This window comes from Lepidochelys kempii, chromosome 1 (genome assembly GCF_965140265.1).
Source record: "Lepidochelys kempii isolate rLepKem1 chromosome 1, rLepKem1.hap2, whole genome shotgun sequence".
Lineage (NCBI taxonomy): Eukaryota > Metazoa > Chordata > Testudines > Cheloniidae > Lepidochelys > Lepidochelys kempii.
The window spans coordinates 252,801,562-252,819,955 of NC_133256.1; the positions used below are offsets into that span (position 1 = coordinate 252,801,562).

At 41.6% G+C, this 18,394-nt stretch overlaps 1 protein-coding gene across 1 annotated transcript in view; it reads left to right on the forward strand.

Annotated features, from left to right (window-relative positions):
* The window catches only part of RIC8B (RIC8 guanine nucleotide exchange factor B), a 59,682-nt gene that overhangs the window by 28,307 nt on the left and 12,981 nt on the right, over window positions 1-18,394 (forward strand). Inside the window, exons 5-7 of the mRNA XM_073324456.1 lie at window positions 10,400-10,553; window positions 11,917-12,012; window positions 14,584-14,728. Coding sequence (XP_073180557.1) covers window positions 10,400-10,553; window positions 11,917-12,012; window positions 14,584-14,728 — 395 coding nt within the window. The remainder of the gene's footprint in view (window positions 1-10,399; window positions 10,554-11,916; window positions 12,013-14,583; window positions 14,729-18,394) is intronic.

Here is an 18,394-nt window from a genome sequence, read left to right on the forward strand (position 1 = left end):
GACAGCACTCTCAACTCGGATGCACTGGCCAGGTAGACAGGAAAAGGCCCAAGAACTTTAGAATCTCATTTCCTGTTTGGCCAGCGTGGCAAGCTGCAGGTGACCATGCAGAGCTCATCAGCAGAGGTGACCATGATGGAGTCCCAGAATCGCAAAAGAGCTCCAGCATGGACTGAACGGGAGGTACGGGATCTGATCGCTGTATGGGGAGAGGAATCCATGCTATCAAAACTCTGTTCCAGTTTTCGAAATGCCAAAACCTTTGTCAAAATCTCCCAGGGCATGAAGGACAGAGGCCATAACAGGGACTCGAAGCAGTGCCGCGTGAAACTGAAGGAGCTGAGGCAAGCCTACCAGAAAACCAGAGAGGCGAACGGCTGCTCCGGGTCAGAGCCCCAAACATACCGCTTCGATGATGAGCTGCATGCCATTTTAGGGGGTTCAGCCACCACTACCCCAGCTATGTTGTTTAACTCCTTCAGTGGAGATGGAGGCAACACAGAAGCAGGTTTTGGGGACGAGGAGGAGGTTGTAGATAACTCACAGCAAGCAAGTGGAGAAACCAGTTTTCCCAACAGCCAGGAACTGTTTCTCATCCTGGACCTGGAGCCAGTACCCCCCGAACCCACCCAAGGCTGCCTCCTGGACCCGGCAGGCGGAGAAGGGACCTCCGGTGAGTGTACCTTTTTAAAATACTATACATGGTTTAAAAGCAAGCGTGTGAAAGGATTAATTTGCTCTGGCATTCACGGCTCTCCTGGATGTACTCCCAAAGCCTTTGCAAAAGGTTTCTGGGGAGGGCAGCCTTATTGCGTCCTCCATGGTAGGACACTTTACCACTCCAGGCCAGTAACACGTACTCGGGAATCATTGTACAACAAAGCATTGCAGTGTATGTTTGATGGCATTCAAACAACATCCGTTCTTTATCTCTGTGTTATCCTCAGGAGAGTGAGATATCATTCATGGTCACCTGGTTGAAATAGGGTGCTTTTCTTCAGGGGACACTCAGAGGAGCCCATTCCTGCTGGGCTGTTTGCCTGTGGCTGAACAGAAGTGTGCCCGCTGTTAGCCACGGGGAGGCGGGAGGGTTGAGGGGGTAGCCACATGGTGGGGGGAGGCAAAATGCGACCTTGTAACAAAAGCACATGTGCTATGTATGTAATGTGAACAGCAAGGTTTGCCCTGAAAGAGTGTAGCCACTGTTTTATAAAATGTGTCTTTTTAAATACCGCTGTCCCTTTTTTTCCTCCACCAGCTGCATGTGTTTCAATGATCACAGGATCTTCTCCTTCCCAGAAGCTAGTGAAGCTTAGAAAGAAAGAAAAAACGCACTCGCGATGAAATGTTCTCCGAGCTCATGCTGTCCTCCCACACTGACAGAGCACAGATGAATGCGTGGAGGCAAATAATGTCAGAGTGCAGGAAAGCACAAAATGACCCGGGAGAAGTGGTGGCAGGCTGAAGAGAGGGCTGAAGCTCAAATGTGGCGGCAGCGTGATGAAAGGAGGCAGGATTCAATGCTGAGGCTGCTGGAGGATCAAACCAGTATGCTCCAGTGTATGGTTGAGCTGCAGCAAAGGCAGCTGGAGCACAGACTGCCACTACAGCCCCTCTGTAACCAACCGCCCTCCTCCCCAAGTTCCATAACCTCCACACCCAGACGTCCAAGAACGCGGTGGGGGGGCCACCGGCCAACCAGCCACTCCGCCACAGAGGATTGCCCAAAAAAAAGAAGGCTGGCATTCAATAAATTTTAAAGTTGTAAACTTTTAAAGTGCTGTGCGGCATTTTCCTTCCCTCCTCCACCACACCTCCTGGGCTACCTTGGTAGTCATCCCCCTGTTTGTGTGATGAATGAATAAAGAATGCATGAATGTGAAGCAACAATGACTTTATTGCCTCTGCAAGCGGTGATTGAAGGGAGGAGGGGCGGGTGGTTAGCTTACAGGGAAGTAGAGTGAACCAAGGGGCGGGGGGTTTCATCAAGGAGAAACAAACAGAACTTTCACACCGTAGCCTGGCCAGTCATGAAACTGATTTTCAAAGCTTCTCTGATGCACACCGTGCCCTCCTGTGCTCTTCTAACCGCCCTGGTGTCTGGCTGCGCATAACCAGCAGCCAGGTGACTTGCCTCAACCTCCTGCCCCGCCATAAATGTCTTCCCCTTACTCTTACAGATATTGTGGAGCACACAGCAAGCAGTAATAACAGTGGGAATATTGGTTTCCCTGAGGTCTAAGCGAGTCAGTAAACTGCGCCAGCGTGCCTTTAAACGTCCAAATGCACATTCTACCACCATTCTGCCCTTGCTCAGCCTGTAGTTGAACAGCTCCTGACTACTGTCCAGGCTGCCTGTATACGGCTTCATGAGCCATGGCATTAAGGGGTAGGCTAGGTCCCCAAGGATAACTATAGGCATTTCAACATCCCCAACAGTTATTTTCTGTTCTGGGAATAAAGTCCCTTCCTGCAGCTTTTGAAACAGACCAGAGTTCCTGAAGATGCGAGCATCCTGTACCTTTCCCGGCCATCCCATGTTGATGTTGGTGAAACGTCCCTTGTGATCCACCAGAGCTTGCAGCACTATTGAAAAGTACCCCTTGCGGTTTATGTACTCGGCGGCTTGGTGCTCCAGTGCCAAGATAGGGATAGGGGTTTCATCTATGGCCCCACCACAGTTAGGGAATCCCATTGCAGCAAAGCCATCCACTATGACCTGCACATTTCCCAGCGTCACTACCCTTGATATCAGCAGATCTTTAATTGCGTGGATTACTTGCATCACAGCAGCCCCCACAGTAGATTTGCCCACTCCAAATTGATTCCCAACTGACCGGTAGCTGTCTGGCGTTGCAAGCTTCCACAGGGCTATCGCCACTCGCTTCTCAACTGTGAGGGCTGCTCTCATCTTGGTATTCATGAGCTTCAGGGCAGGGGAAAGCAAGTCACAAAGTTCAATGAAAGTGCCCTTACGCATGCGAAAGTTTTCGCAGCCACTGGGAATCGTCCCAGACCCGTAACACTATGCGGTCCCACCAGTCTGTGCTTGAACGCCGATTCTGGGCTCGGGAAACCACAGCATGAACCTGCCCCATTAGCACCATGATGCATGCATTGGCAGGGCCCATGCTTTCAGAGAAATCTGTGTCCATGTCCTGATCACTCACGTGACCGTGCTGACGTTGCCTCCTCGCCCAGTATCGCTCTGCCAGGTTCTGGTGCTGCATATACTGCTGGATAATGCGTGTGGAGTTTAATGTGCTCCTAATTGCCAAAGTGAGCTGAGCGGCCTCCATGCTTGCCTTGGTATGGTGTCAGCACAGAAAAAAGGTGCGGAACGATTGTCTGCCGTTGCTCTGACGGAGGGAGGGGTGGCTGATGACATGGCTTACAGGGAATTAAAATCAACAAAGGGGGTGTCTTTACATCAAGGATTATTTCAGGCAGAACTTCACAGAGGGCTCCAATAAGAAATGGTGCACCTAAGTAATTGTTCTTATTGGAACAAGCAGGTTGGTCTCGCCTCTGATTGATACATGGCTAGATTTACCTCGCTGCACCTTCTCTGTGATTAACTGCAGTGTGACTGAGAGGAAGGAGTCCCCTAGATGGGGGAGAAGGGGGAAAGCAAATGAGTACAAAACAGAGCTGGGTTATTTCTTGTTTTGATCAACTCCATGTATCTTTTACATCTTTGGCTGGCAGCAGATGGTGCAGAAGGACTGCAAGCCATCCACATTTCATGGCTGCTCGGCAGAAGATGGTACAATAGGACTGCTAGCAATCCGTATTGCCTGCCTGCTCACCATAAGATGGTTCAATAGGACTGACTGCAGGACTAAAGAGAGTGACCTGGTCAAGTCACTTCTAATGTAGTCCCTGCACCCATGTCTGCCCAGGCGCTCCTGGCTGATGTGGCCAGGAGCACCTCGGACATGATGATGACAGCTACCACTCCTATTGTACCGTCTGCTGCCACAAGGCAATGAGTTGCTGCTGCTGTGTAGCAATGCCGTACCACGTCTGCCAGCACCCAGGAGACATATGGTGACAGTTACCTGAGTGGACTCCATGCTTGCCGTGGTATGGCATCTGCACAGGTAACTCAAGAAAAAAGGCGTGAAACGATTGTCTGCTGCTGCTTTCACGGAGGGAGGGAGGGAGGGAATGGGGGACTGATGATATGTACCCAGAACCACCCGCGACAATGTTTGAGCCCCATCAGGCATTGGGATCTCAACCCAGAATTCCAATGGGCAGCGGAGACTGCGGGAACTGTGGGATAGTTACCCACAGTGCAACACTCCGGAAGTCGACGCTTGCCTCGGTACTGTGGAAGCACTCCGCCGAGTTAATGCACTTAGAACATTTTCTGTGGGGACACACACACTCAAATATATAAAACCGATTTCTAAAAAACTGACTTCTATAAATTCAACCTAACTTTGTAGTGTAGACATACCCCAATAAATATCAGTAGAGAAAGAAGTTAGAAATATTTCTACAACTTTGATGCACTAGTCTGGAACTGTTCTGTTGGTGTTTTATGTCACCATTAGCCCAGCATTTCTACACTGGTATACTAGCGGGGCAAGTGCCATATACATGTATAAATTCTAATTTGTCAAAAGGTGAATCAGTTGCAATAAATTCATGCTCTTGGATCTGTGCTCCTGCATTTGACTGGGTTTGGAATAGTTAAAATTCTAAATTGCCTTCCCACTGTCCTACCTATTTATGTATAAATGTCATTAAGCTGCCTTAGTTATCAGGTCATCTTCCTGTGCTATTTGGGGAATCTGCAGCTTCCTCGAATGTTGCTTTTGATCCCGTAAGGAATTTGTTCTATAAAGTTTTTCTTTTCTTTCACCAAATTCTCTTGAACTGTTTGACTGCAGGGTAAGCACACAAAAAATTCAAATTAATTTTGATAAGGGTCCCACTCTTGTGCATTTAGAATCGCTAGAATTTTATTTGGGATATTTATTTTTTATTTTTGTCTTCCTCAAAGTAACAGACATCCAAAGACGCACATGAGCCTAGTAGATACAAACACTGTCCCCAAGTTGTCTAATGACAGACACTAGTGTTGCCTATTTCAACTTGGAAAGGCCATATTTCTAGCTGCAAAACCTTCTGAGGACGTTGCTTTGAGCCAACAGTTCTCCGAAGAATGCTATAGGTTTCACCCCCTTACCAAAAAGAAAAGGAGAACTTGTGGCACCTTAGAGACTAACCAATTTATTTGAGCATGAGCTTTCGTGAGCTACAGCTCACTTCATCGGATGCATCCGATGAAGTGAGCTGTAGCTCACGAAAGCTCATGCTCAAATAAATTGGTTAGTCTCTGAGGTGCCACAAGTTCTCCTTTTCTTTTTGCGAATACAGACTAACACGGCTGCTACTCTGAAACCCCCTTACCACTATCTGTAAATTTGACTGAAAGTTATCAAAAGCTACAGTGCCAGTGGGGTTACTTGCTGGGAATCTAGATCTTGCATCAGAGCTGCGCTCAATTGGTGTAGATTAGTCTGGGACTATTTAAGGCATATCTGCAATCGGTGCCTAAGCACCATGTAATTAAAGATAGTGCTGGGTGTGCCCTAAAGGGCAGTATATTCTCTCTCTCCCTTGTTTTTGTTTTTTGCTCTCATCCTCCCCTGAAGTGTGTGGGGGTGGGAGAGGAGGGGATTAGTGGATTGTTGGGAGATACTACTACTGGAGGAAGGCATTATTAAAGAGATGGGTCTTTGCATTTAGACCAGTACATTGTTAGGGGCAGGTTCTGTCTGATCTCTTCTGGTAAGTTATTCCACAGTTCTACTTCATACACCCAAGAGTCTAGGGCCATGCGTATCTATGTGTATCACCCCCGTAAAGTATAGCCATCTTGGACTGTTGTGGTCTTGCTTTGTTGTAAATGGATAACTAACATGTAATGTGCTTTGGTCCCAGCCTGCTAAGTGTTTGATAGACAGGGCCGGTGCAACCACTAGGCAAACAAGGCGGTTGCCTAGGGCGCCAAGTGGTTGGGGGCAGCCAAAAGCGTGCTCCGGGGAGGCGGTGGAGCGGAGGTGAGCTGGGGCAGGGGGGTGCGGGGAGGGCCGCCTGCAGCAAGTAACGGGGCGGGGGAGGCAGCACCATGCTGCCCCAGCTCACCTCTGCTCCACCTCCTCCCCTGAGCATGCTGCCCCGCTCTGCTTCTCTCCCTCCCAGGCTTGCGGCACCAAACAGCTGATTGGCACCGCAAGCCTGGGAGGCGGGAGAACTGGAGTGGCAGCGGTGTGCTCAGGGAGGAGGCGGAGCAGAGGTGAGCTGGGGTGGGGAGTTGCTGCACGGCTCCCCGGACCGATGGGAGGGAGGGAGTTGCCGCACAGCTCCCTGGGCCGAAGGCACGAAACATCCTTGTACCGGCCCTGTTGGTAGATCCAAACTGACTTGAAACTGAATCTGAAATAGACAAGCAGCCATGGAGTGAGCACTGTATTGGAGAGATTGTCACATCTGCCTTTGTCAGTTAGCAGACATGCTATTGGTGGACCTGGCACATGGCTTAGTGGTCTATACTCCCCTCTGAGTGCACCACAACATGTCAGGAGCTCCTCCAACTTCAGACTAGGCTCCCCATATCATCTGACAGCCCAAGCATGTGGCTGAAGTAGCTTATCCCCGTCTCTCTGGGCTAACAGCCGCCTTCTGTTGCCAGTTAACGTAGCTAGTCCTGTAGCTTAAGTAATAAAAAGTTGTACTGAAGTACTGACTGTTCAAATCCCGCTGATATTGCGTGATGAGGGGAGGAGGTGATATTTGTCTGGTGGGGCACCACCCCCTAGGAAACTGCATACAAAAAACCTGTTAAAAGAACATTTATTTAAGTTGCAAAGTCAGGCACTAGAAAGTCCGGACTTAAGACTGCCTGCAGAACATCAGTTCTGTCCCCTTGTGCATATGCATTATGATACAGTCTTTAATTATGTGATTTCATGCTTCCTTCCCCCGCAACCCCGCGGACCTCCATCTCATCCAGTGCACAGACTGGACACACAAGGGGGCAAAGTTAAGACTTCATAAGCAACCATGAATGTGGCATTTCCTCACTCAAATGTTTGTGTAATAAAGCAATTTTGGAACGGGGTGGCTTTAGCCCAGGGGGATTCCCCTCATAAACCTCTGGGAGCTTGAATACCCCATTAGTCCGCTATGGGTGTAGTCGTAATTAAACACAAATGTTACTTTCCAGATCAGAGTTTTCAATTATTATTATTATTTATTATTAATAATTATTTATTTATTAATAATATATTTTATTTATTCCTCTTTAACTTCTGATAGCACTGCTGAGCCAGTTTAGGTATAAAAAAGTATGAGCTGGTTTATTTTCAGGTTTATGTTTCAGCAACAGAACTCTGAACTACAGTAGACTCTAATTGTAGAATCTTTATTGCTGGAAATGAGGCACAAACCAGAGAGAAGAGAGCTTGATTTTTAGAATCCAGATTTCAGATGGAGTCTGCAGGCCTGGCAGTTACAAAAAAGTTTCTATTTGAAAATTGAGCACATTTTGTATGGCATCTTTGAGGCACAAACATATTTTTATAGTCCCTCTTCAGGGTATAAACAACACTTTCAGCTGAGTGTCCCACTTTTCAACAGTGGTTATTTTTAAAAGGATGAGTAAATCCCACATGTGGATGCTTAGATCAGTATCTACTGTTGGCATGTAAGTTTGAGTGTTACACCTATAAATGTTGATTTTTAGTGTCCAAATGCAGGACTTGGACAGCCTGTTAAGGAGCCCTTGTATGAACATTTGAGCTCAAAATAAACTTATTTTATACTAACATCAAATGAAATACCAAACCTGAAATATGGTTTGGTTTGCTCCCTCATCATAAGCACTAACCACAACTTGATTTTTTTTAACCAATACGTGAAAGTTTTTCTATAGAAAATACCTTAACTAACTTAGTACCTGTATTGTTTTGTTGCTGTTAATACAATTCTGTAATATCATTGCTTCTCACTTTAATATGAGAAGCTTAAAGCACCACATATTAGAGCGAGTGCCATTTTAGCCCACTAACAAGGTTTTAATCAAGGCATTCAGCCATGCTCAATAGTCCTTTGCTTTTGAATTTGCATATCAGGAGGGGGCTGGGAGTCTGAGTGGGTGGACGTCATGTCCCAGTGATTAATGATCTCTAGGAAGCTAGAAAGGGGAGAGTAATATACGCAGTATTTCTACCCCCTGGAGTAGGAATGCAAACGCTATTGTGCAGATCTGTGCATAGTCACTGACTTCCTGGTAGCTGGAGAATTTCATACACTCCTCTACCACAAATAAAACTGTCAGTGAAGTGACAAAGATCAGAAAGCTGGGCTTCATTTATTGAAAAGAATAGCTCAGGCACAGTGATCCAGAAAATTAATTTTGTAGGTGTTTGGGAACTCAGTTGTTTAATAGGAAACCAGTAAAAAGGGGACTTTCTATGAAAAGGCTGAAGCCACCAAATATTTGTTGAATTGAGTTCTGTTTTGTTTCTTGCTGTATGAGTGGCTGGAAACTGGATACTTTTAGATTGCTTAAAAGAGAGAGCTGCTTTGAAGGAAAGTAAAATAATAGAAAGACTATCAAAATTTAGAGAGGGAGCTAATATTGTGGGGGAAAACGGTCATTTTTTTGCAACAAAAATACAATTTCTAATACAAATTCACAACAATATTATCTGATTATTTGAAAGTTTTAGACAATAGACTTTTCACTAGAACCACAATATCAAGTAGCAAGATACTATGGAGATGGGGGGCAATAGTAATACCTAGCTAGATTTGTGTTTGTTTTTAACTTCAGTAGAGGCTTCTGAAAGCTTTGAGGACTCTGAGGCCAAGATTATTCACTACTTTTCAAGCACTGATATTTATGATTAGCAGGACTATAAGGGTACAACTACACAGCAAAAAAAACATCCTTGCATGGGCTGAGACTCAGTGTCCTACAGACTCAGGCTTGCGCCACAGCACTAAAAATATCCATGTAGACATTCCTACTCAGGCTCTGAAACTCCCCCTCTTCCCTAGGCTTCAGAGCCTGGGCGAGAACATCTGTACTACTATCTTTAGCGCCGTAGTGCAAGCCCCTTGAGCTCAAGTCTGTAGACCCAGACTCTGATACTCACTGCCATGGTTGTTTTTTGGCAGTGTAGTCTTCAGAGTCTGTGTTCTACAATATTTCTTAACTCTTTTCTAGATTTATCTGTTGTTAACTTTGCTAAACGCTGGTTAGTCGTCAGTAAATATGGAGAGGGTGCTTCTCTTTCAGCACCTACTATATAGCAATGTATTGGGGAAGTTTATAAATACAATCTAACTTTTATTGTTCTGTCAAAAGAGCAGAATAAGGCTCTCTGATTGAAAAGGTAAATAAACCAGACCATAAAGCAGAAATTCATGAAGTAAAACTCTGACGTGGTTTCCCATAACAAAAGGACCCTGTGGTATAGTTTCTTGAATTAAATAAATATTAGTCTCCATTAACTGACTTAAATATGGTTTTAAAAATCAAGACACAGTCCAGTTCACTTGTATTGAATAGTACCTTCTGCCACAAGTAGTCTGCTTGAAGTCAGTGGGGCTATTTATGAAGTAAGTTACTACTCAGCATGAGTAAGGGTATTGCAGTCTGACCCTCGCTGTTTTGGGGATTCTAAAACTATCACTTTTTAAAATCCAGCACTTGATGAAATGAACTCCAGTTGGCTTTTTTTTTTAAAAAAAAAGCCTTAAATATCTCCCATACGTGAGAAGTCAAGTAAAGGTGCTGATATATGAACAGCATTTAAGACTTCCTCCCCTGCCTCTTCAAGGAGGATGAAATAACTGTTTTTAAAATATTCCGATAGTCATTATTGTAACTTTAAGTATTGTAAAGCTAAAACTTGTAAATTTCAAGGAAAAAGACATTTTATGTGACCTCTGGAAAACCAATGTGTGGGTTCCCCCTACTGGGTGCAGCATCAATAATGTAATAAACACAGTTCTTCTAGCTATGCATATACAGTACCTGCTGACATCAGGGGTGCTGAAGCAGCCAGAAGTAATGAAAAGCAGCTATATTTGCCTCTCCTCCTTTAGAAACACAACATGGGTAATCTTGTAAGAAATTAGAAAGAATAGAGAATTAAGAACTAATGTTAAGTATCTTAAATAAACTGTAGGTGTTTATGCATAGTTAGTATTCTGCTTTACATTTTCAGTTCCTTACACTGTCTATTTTTAAGCACATAAACAGTGTTGGTAATGGCATATACTTTTCAGTCAGTGTTAAAATTACTTATATGATTTGGGTACAGCATGTAATATGTTATCAAAGCACTAACTAGATAAAAATCTCTTTCAGTAATGCAATCAACCTTTTAAGCAATATTCCAGTTTCTTGTTTGGATGTTCTCATTAATCCATCAACCCAAGAAGAAACAGTTTTGAAATATAATGGTATGAATATGGATGCCATTCAAGTGTTGCTGGATTTCATGGAGAAAAGAATAGACAAGGTATGTGTGACACTGAAGGACTTCACAAAAGGAATGCCTCTTAGTAAGAGTAGAAACGAACTTGAATCAGAACTCCAGATCTCTACTCCAGAACTTTAAAACATTAAGGGGTGAGAATGATGTGAAATTCAGTAATTTTGCAGGTCAGACTCATTCTGGAATTTGAAAGTTCATGTGATCATAATTATATTAATGTAGAATTCTTCATAAATTTATGAAAAATGTCAAGAGGCATGTGATGTAATAAAGAAAAACCCATTTCTCTCATTACATCAATATTAAAATAACAAGGAAAAGCAAAGCTAAGAAGAGAATTTTCCACTCAATCAAATAGAATTTATTTATCGATGATAAAACCATACTGATTTCCAACCCAGTTTCTAATGTGATGTTGATTCTGGATCCCTTGAGTACAATAAAGTTTAAAACATGGTTGTGGTTATAAAAAGTGACAACTGTGTGTGGGCAGTAGATGGGAACATTTTGCCTCTTGTGGCTGAGATGTCTTCTTTTACTGACAACTTTTTATTTCTGTTAGCATTGCAGAGAATACCATCTATGTATAGAAAAGCAAGGTCAGCAAAACTTGATCAGGGCCGAGTTCAGCAGATAATTTAAATGTATACTTAAAATTTTCATCCAGTGCCCACTGGGTTTTGGATTAAGCCTAAATGCTTTGCTGAACAAAATGTGTTGAAGTAATGTGAATCCAAAATCCAAAACACAAGGAGAATTGAAGGCTGAAACGCCACCATTAAATTGTGCACTGCACATAATGTTCAAAATACAAAGCAGTTGTAAATATTTTTATGACCTCCAAGGGAACTAAACTAGGTTGTCTTAAAAGCTAATTTTAGTCTGAAAATTTGCAGTTTATGTAACAGTCCCTTTGGAATTACTGAATGAATTCCGAAATTATGAATTTCGGGGAGGATTTTGGTAGTGTGTTTACATAATCATTTTTTTCAAATTGTGTATAGTAATGTATTTTCATGATGAGATATTCTGTGCAAAGATTTAATTTAGAGAGAAACTTTACGTAAGATTATTATAAACCCTTGAAAGAAAAGATTTTAATGGAAATGCTGTCCCTGCAGTGAGTGGTGAAACTAGTAACAGTTTATATGTTGGTGACATTTTTAAGAATTTTTGATTATACTGAGAAGGAAAAATCTGTCATTGCAGACATAAGAATTATTCTTTTCCACTTGACTGTATACTAAATTAGCCACATTAATTATTTATTGTAAAGTTTCAAGCAAAGCACACCCATACTGAATGCATATAATATATAAAATATAATCTTGTCTGACTCTTGTAATTCAGCCAGTGTTTGGTTTGTTTTTTTATAATTCCACTTTAGGGAAGCAGCTACAGAGAGGGTCTGACTCCAGTTCTCAGTTTACTAACAGAATGTTGTCGAGCTCATCGGAACATCAGGAAGTTTATCAAAGCTCAGGTAAGATTCAGATATAAATTTAGAAATCTGAAAATAAAATATGCAGCAAAATCTTTCAGGCTTCTACAGCACAGAGAACATTGATGTTTGAATATTAAGCAACTTGGATTTTAAAATTTCTCTTAAAGATGTCTACATCCGTAAGCAACTGCAGTGTCTTTGTTACCTTCTGTCAGCTCAATGACAAAAATATTGATCTACATTAAGTGTTTTCAGTGCAATGTCATGATTTGATTTCAAAGTAATATAAAGGGAATGAACATTAATGTCACCCTATAAATGCAGGACAATGACTTAAATTATTGCATCAGCAAATAAAAATCCAACAATAAAATATTTGACAAACTGAAGAACTTTAAATTCTCCTTCAAATTAAAAATACAAAATGTAAGACTTGGGATGTAACCACAAGGCACCTCTGTAATGTTAAAATATAGAGGGGAACTGGACAAATTGTTTCAGTTACAAGAAGATGCCATGGGTCCTTGGCTTAATTCAATTGCATGGGCCTAACTTCCATGGCTTATGCCAAGAGCCTTCAATTCAGCAACATTAGGGCGGAGTCTGAAGCTGTAGTGTATGAGATAGGAGGACTTTTTCAAAAAAACCTAATGGGACTTGCGTGTCTAAATCCATTAGTCACTTCTGCAAATTTGCCCCATAATTAATAAAATAGCACTACAACTGTATGGAAGCCAGTCAGTCCATCCGTGTTTTGGTACCCTTCAATTGAGCTTTAGTCATAAATTACAATACATCAGCAGAAATGAGTCAATGGTGTTGGAGCTTTAAGACTTAACTGCTGTGTGTAAATTGTATAACCAAGGTGAAATTCATACCTATGCAGAGGGCTAGCTCAAGGGTTGTGCACCATTTAAGCCCTTAAAATAGGTCTTAAGTGGAGCATGAGCTCCATGCTGGCCCTCTGCCTAGGGGTGAATTTCATCCCATGTTTAAAAAAGACTTCTGCAATTTTAACTATCTGCTAAAGTGCAATGGAAAAACTTTTCAAAATGCCCCCCTGCCAAGCAAGGAGGAAGCAGAATAGAAATTGAGTCCTAGCTGCATCACTGATTCTTAGTGTCTCCTGTGGCTACTCCTAGGATGATGCAGCTTCCAAATTACACCCTTCTCAGGGCTGTGCCTGAAATCATAGTCTAGCTCTTTGTTCTACCACATATCTTCTCTGCATCTTTTCTTCTTCCCTTTTTGTTGTTAGGGACCTTTAAATGAAAACCTGATCTTTTACTTTCAAGAAATCTGTACTTGCTGCATATTCCCCACCTGAACCCATATTCATATGACAGTCATTTCCCTATGAACATGTTTTGATTATTACACACACACTACATTAAAAGTGCAGTACTGAGGTTGTGTCAAGCACTCAAAAGTTAGGAAATGCCAGAATTAAGATTGTCTTAATATGGCCCCCTCATGTGTATGTATTAGGATGCAATTTCTAATTTCATGATCATAATGCGTATGCCCAAAAGGGCCAAATTAAGAATGCACAGGCAACCTTTATTATGGCATTTCCCAACTTTTGAGTGCTTGACTTTGCATCCTTAGTATGTTCTTTTAATGTTTTTTTTTTTTTTTTTTTAGTTTTTTGTGTGTAATTCCCATGGTTCTTAAAAATAGCAAACTGAAAAAAACAAATTCTCTCATGTGGAATCCTATTGACACCCACATGGCTCGTCAGCAGGGTTGGAACCTTTGGATCCACTGTGCACATCTCTGCTACTTGAGCAAACAGAGTAACAAAGTTGTCATCCTTCATGTGGATCAGCACTAGAGGGGGATGAGACGCACATTTTACCATTGAGTTTCACAGATATTTGCTGATAGCAGAGGGATGGTGAGAATCAGGAATCTTGGATTCCATTCCAAGGTCTGGAAGAATGTTCGCTTGTTCTAGTGAGCACAAGCTCTTCTGCCCATTTCACCCTCAGCCCCATCCCCTCCAACCTTTTGTTGTCTGTGCTGTCTTCTCATTCCCTGACATCTTCTTCTAGTCCCATTTTCCTTGCCTTCCCAGTCCCTGTCTCCACTCCTCAGGCTTCTCAGCCCTGTCCCAGTCTCCTTTCTCAGCTCCTCATCCAATCAATCTCTCACTCTCTCTTCTCTGTCCCGCCCCCCCCTCCACCTTACTGGCTCCCAGTTCTAGTCTCCCTCACTGATCTCCTCATCCAATCTCATTGTACCCCTTCTCTGGCTCTTCTTGGCAAGAAGACTATTTGAGACATAGGCTAGAGCCCTGATATTATTTGGGATAAAGGTGGCAGAAGGAGGAAACAAATGTATTCTAAGGCGGGTGTCTTGTTCAGTTGTCTGCGGAGGTCCCAGGAAACCCATGCAGCTAGCTGGGCTCTAGTCACCTTTGCAAGATAGGCTTTATATTGTAGATATCCTACTTATAAACTTGCAGCTGCTTTGCATGGGTGGGATTTTAAGCTTGTTCCATACATTATTTTCCAAGAAATCAAAGTTTGCAATGTTTTTCCTTTCCATGTACTGTATTAACTTCTGCCAGGAATGTATGGTTTTCACTTTTTCTTTTTGTAACACTAGGTATTGCCTCCATTAAGAGATGTATCAAATCGTCCTGAAGTTGGCACAACAGTGAGAAACAAACTTGTGCGCCTTATGACACATGTCGACCTTGGAGTAAAGCAAATTGCAGCAGAATTCCTTTTTGTCCTTTGTAAGGAGAGAGGTATAAAATCAATTTTGTTCCTTTCCTTTTATTCTAATTACAGCAAGACTTTTGGAGGATCTTCTTATTTCTGTAACCCTTCCAATTCCAGATACGTCCTTTAGTTTAAAAGTACTGTTTGTGATACTGCTAAAATCATGCCTAATGTTTTTCATCATTAATCAAATATTAGATAATGGTTTCCATTTTCTATCTACATGTATATAGTTACTGTGCAATGGGACATTACATAGTACTAACATCATAATTAATGTATACTGACAGAATTGAGCTTCATTTTTGGGGTCTGGCCACTCTAACTAAACAACAGTAATTGTAAATTATTGAATTTTTTTTATGCTACTTTACATATTTCCCCCCAGCTTCCCTCTTGCAGGTCATTTAGTTCAACACAGATCTTGCAACTGACTAATTGTTCTGTCTGCTTCCAGACAGCACATACACCTACCATGCTTCTGTGTAATATTAAATAGATTTTATTTCTACTCTTTAAATGAAATTAACACCTTTTAATGGCCAAGTTAATTCTGTGTTGGTGAAAGTGTGTCCTTCAAATATCTTCTTTAAAAAAGACTGAAAATAAAATTTTAATTGCCTTCCAGAGATCTGTGGCTTCAGTTAAGAACTGGAGTCCTAATTGACAAATAAGATTCTAGCCTTATTTATTTAGTATCAAAAATGTGCCGGGTGCTTCTGAGACAAACAGGAAGACAGCAGTCAATGCCTCAAAGATCTTACATTCTAAAGATGTAACATAATTTACTGGAAATAAATTGTGATCAGTTCAGACTAAATACCTTGATTATCCAAACTCTTTCCTGACATATATTTAATGGTTATCTTCCTTTTCAGTAATATACTTTATGAACTCTTCAAACCATAAAACATTGTTTTCAAAGTTTGATATCTAATGAAAAATCTAGTACCAATCCAGTAATAATGTTAAAGTATAACTGTACTTCCACAGCCTAGTCTATAGTACAGCAACCTACAGTAAAAAATTACTTTAAGGGCTTTTTTATCATATAAAAAAATCATTTATAAATCTATCATTTCTTAATCTGATAAATGTACCCAAAATTACAAGCCAGGTGACTAGAATTTTCTGTTTGTCATGGAATTGATAGAGTGGCAGAACAAGCTTTTGCACACAGCCCTGCTGGGTGTCAGAATTATTTAGGTTGTCTGCCTTTTTCTATATTTGACCCCTCATCTAAGAATGCCAGTGGCACCAGCTGTAGTAGTTCTGTCTGTAAACTGTCTGCTGTAGCTGTTCCATTCCCAAAACTCTCATTGACTTGAAGCAAAGTATCTTATTTCATTTCAATGGGAGTTCCATGTTCAGAGCAGCTACAAAACGGGTACCAGGATCTGGACTGAGCAAACCAATTCTTTTTTCTTACCACTAGGCCCCAAAATATTAATATGTAAATTACTTCTGATCACTACCAAGTTCGACTGGATTTCACCCCAGTGCAGAGGGAATGTGCAAGGTCCTTCATTAAACCTTGTACAAAGGGCTTAAGTGGGGGAGGAGAGGGCTCCTGTACTGGTGCAAATTTTACTATTTACCTATTTCAAGATATAGCCACGATCTTGGAGTTTCTGTTGCTAAGAGCATGCCAGCAATTGCTTTTATAGCTTAATTTCTTGTTTAATACCAGACTTGGGCATAAGCATGCTTGTGGAGTACCTTTGTAAGATGTAGGGACAATCACTTTTGTAATTCTGCATTCAGAGAAGGTGATTCTCAGAATTGCTGCTTGAAAAAAGAATTTTTTTGAACCACCATGCAAAGTCTAGGCCTTTGCCCTTGTAGAAGTGTCCTGCTTTTTCTCCTGGGAATATACTGTGGCATCTCGTGCTCTTTCCTTTTTTTTTTAATGCTCATTCTCCCTTAAGACCCTACCTTTTAGTGACCTTATTTTGAATACGGAAGGCTGAATGGACTCCATTAGGAGAACATCAGGATCTGTTCTATTGTATATTAGCCAAAGGGGTCACTGCATAGCAATGCAGCATAGTCCCCATAAGGGATGAGTAGACTGTATTTGCAGTTCTCCAAGCCCCTACTGGCCTGATATGCAAGAGAATGGATTTGGAAACTGACTTCTTGTAAGTGCCCTACATTTCAAGTGATGATTCTGTGTTGATAAAGCTTAGAAACTGATTTTCTGTCTCCCACATCAAGTTCTCATTCTGCTAGTGTCACACACAGAGAATTTGTGGGTAAAAGTAACAATCTGCTGTAGGTTTAAAATACCACTTGTTTTTTTTTTAAAAAAAAAAACAAGAAAACCCTTGTTTGTGCTTGGTGAAAAATGCTTTGTGCCATGTGGTCTTTCTTTCAGATGGCTGTACTGAGAAAAGTGACTGACTGTTGTTTTTTTTCTCCTATACTGGCTGCATAAATTATGTGGGTTTTTTCCCCTTCTAACAATGGCCAGCTTTAATACTACAGAAGGAGAGGCTAAACTCTTCTTCTCTAACTAATAGGATGGCCTTTTTCCAGAACATTAAGCATGATACGTTCTGCGATTGCTGGACTATGTACTCTGTAAATAGTATATGCATGGTGCTGTGTACCAGAAACATTTTTTTTTTCAAGAAAATGTTATCCTTTCACTGTCACTTACCTATACTATCCATAGTTTGAGAAGCATTGAAGCCAAATCCTGCTGTCATTACTCACTGGACTATTCCCACTGAAGTCACTGGGAGTAGGGTATGTCAATTGAGCAGAATTTTGCCCATAACTGTGAACCTCAGATTAAAAAGAAACCACATTTCTCAAGGAAGATAATCATTTTCAAAAAATAATTTCCACATCACATGGAAATACGTGAAAGTTTCAAGCAATAATAATGAAAACAAAATTCAAAAACATGAAATTTTGTCAATGGTACCAACCAAGAATTTTCTAGTTAGCTGCCATAAATAACAGTAGCACAAATATAAACAATGAAGAGCACTTTGTCTGTGAAGATGGGGGTTGGGAGGGTGGAAGGATGGTTGGAAAACAGAAAGTTGACCAAATATGAAAGGATTCAGTGAACTTTCTAGATCATTTAGGAAAATGTTGCCAGTAAGTTGCATCTTTGGTCAGTGGATGTTAAAAAAATTATTTTATTCTTTGGGTTTGCATAGAAAATAAAACAAGCTGTTCTAATAGTGGCTGCAGTAGTAATACTTAGCATTTACAGTCAAGATTTCCACACGAAAGCTCATGCTCAAATAAATTGGTTAGTCGCTAAGGTGCCACAAGTCCTCCTTTTCCTTTTGCGAATACAGACTAACACGGCTGTTACTCTGAAACCTAAAGAAGTTAGGTGACTCAATCCCGTTGCTTTTCAGTGGGAATTGGGAACCTAACACTCTTAAGCACTTTTTGAAAATCCCAGCCTACGTTATTTATCAAACCAAATAAAGCCCTCTTTTGGGGGGAGGGAAAGCACTTCACATGAGCCACAAAAAGAGCAGAGTTTAGAGCCAGGATTAGAATTTCGGGAGTTCCTGGGTCCCAATCCTGATTCATACCACTGAACCCCACCTTCCTGTCAAGAGTTCAAATACACACTTTCACTTATCACAGCTTTTCAGCCTCCTGAAAATACAAAATGATATAAAACAGGCAAACTTAAATTTGCCATGTTTATGGCTTATTAA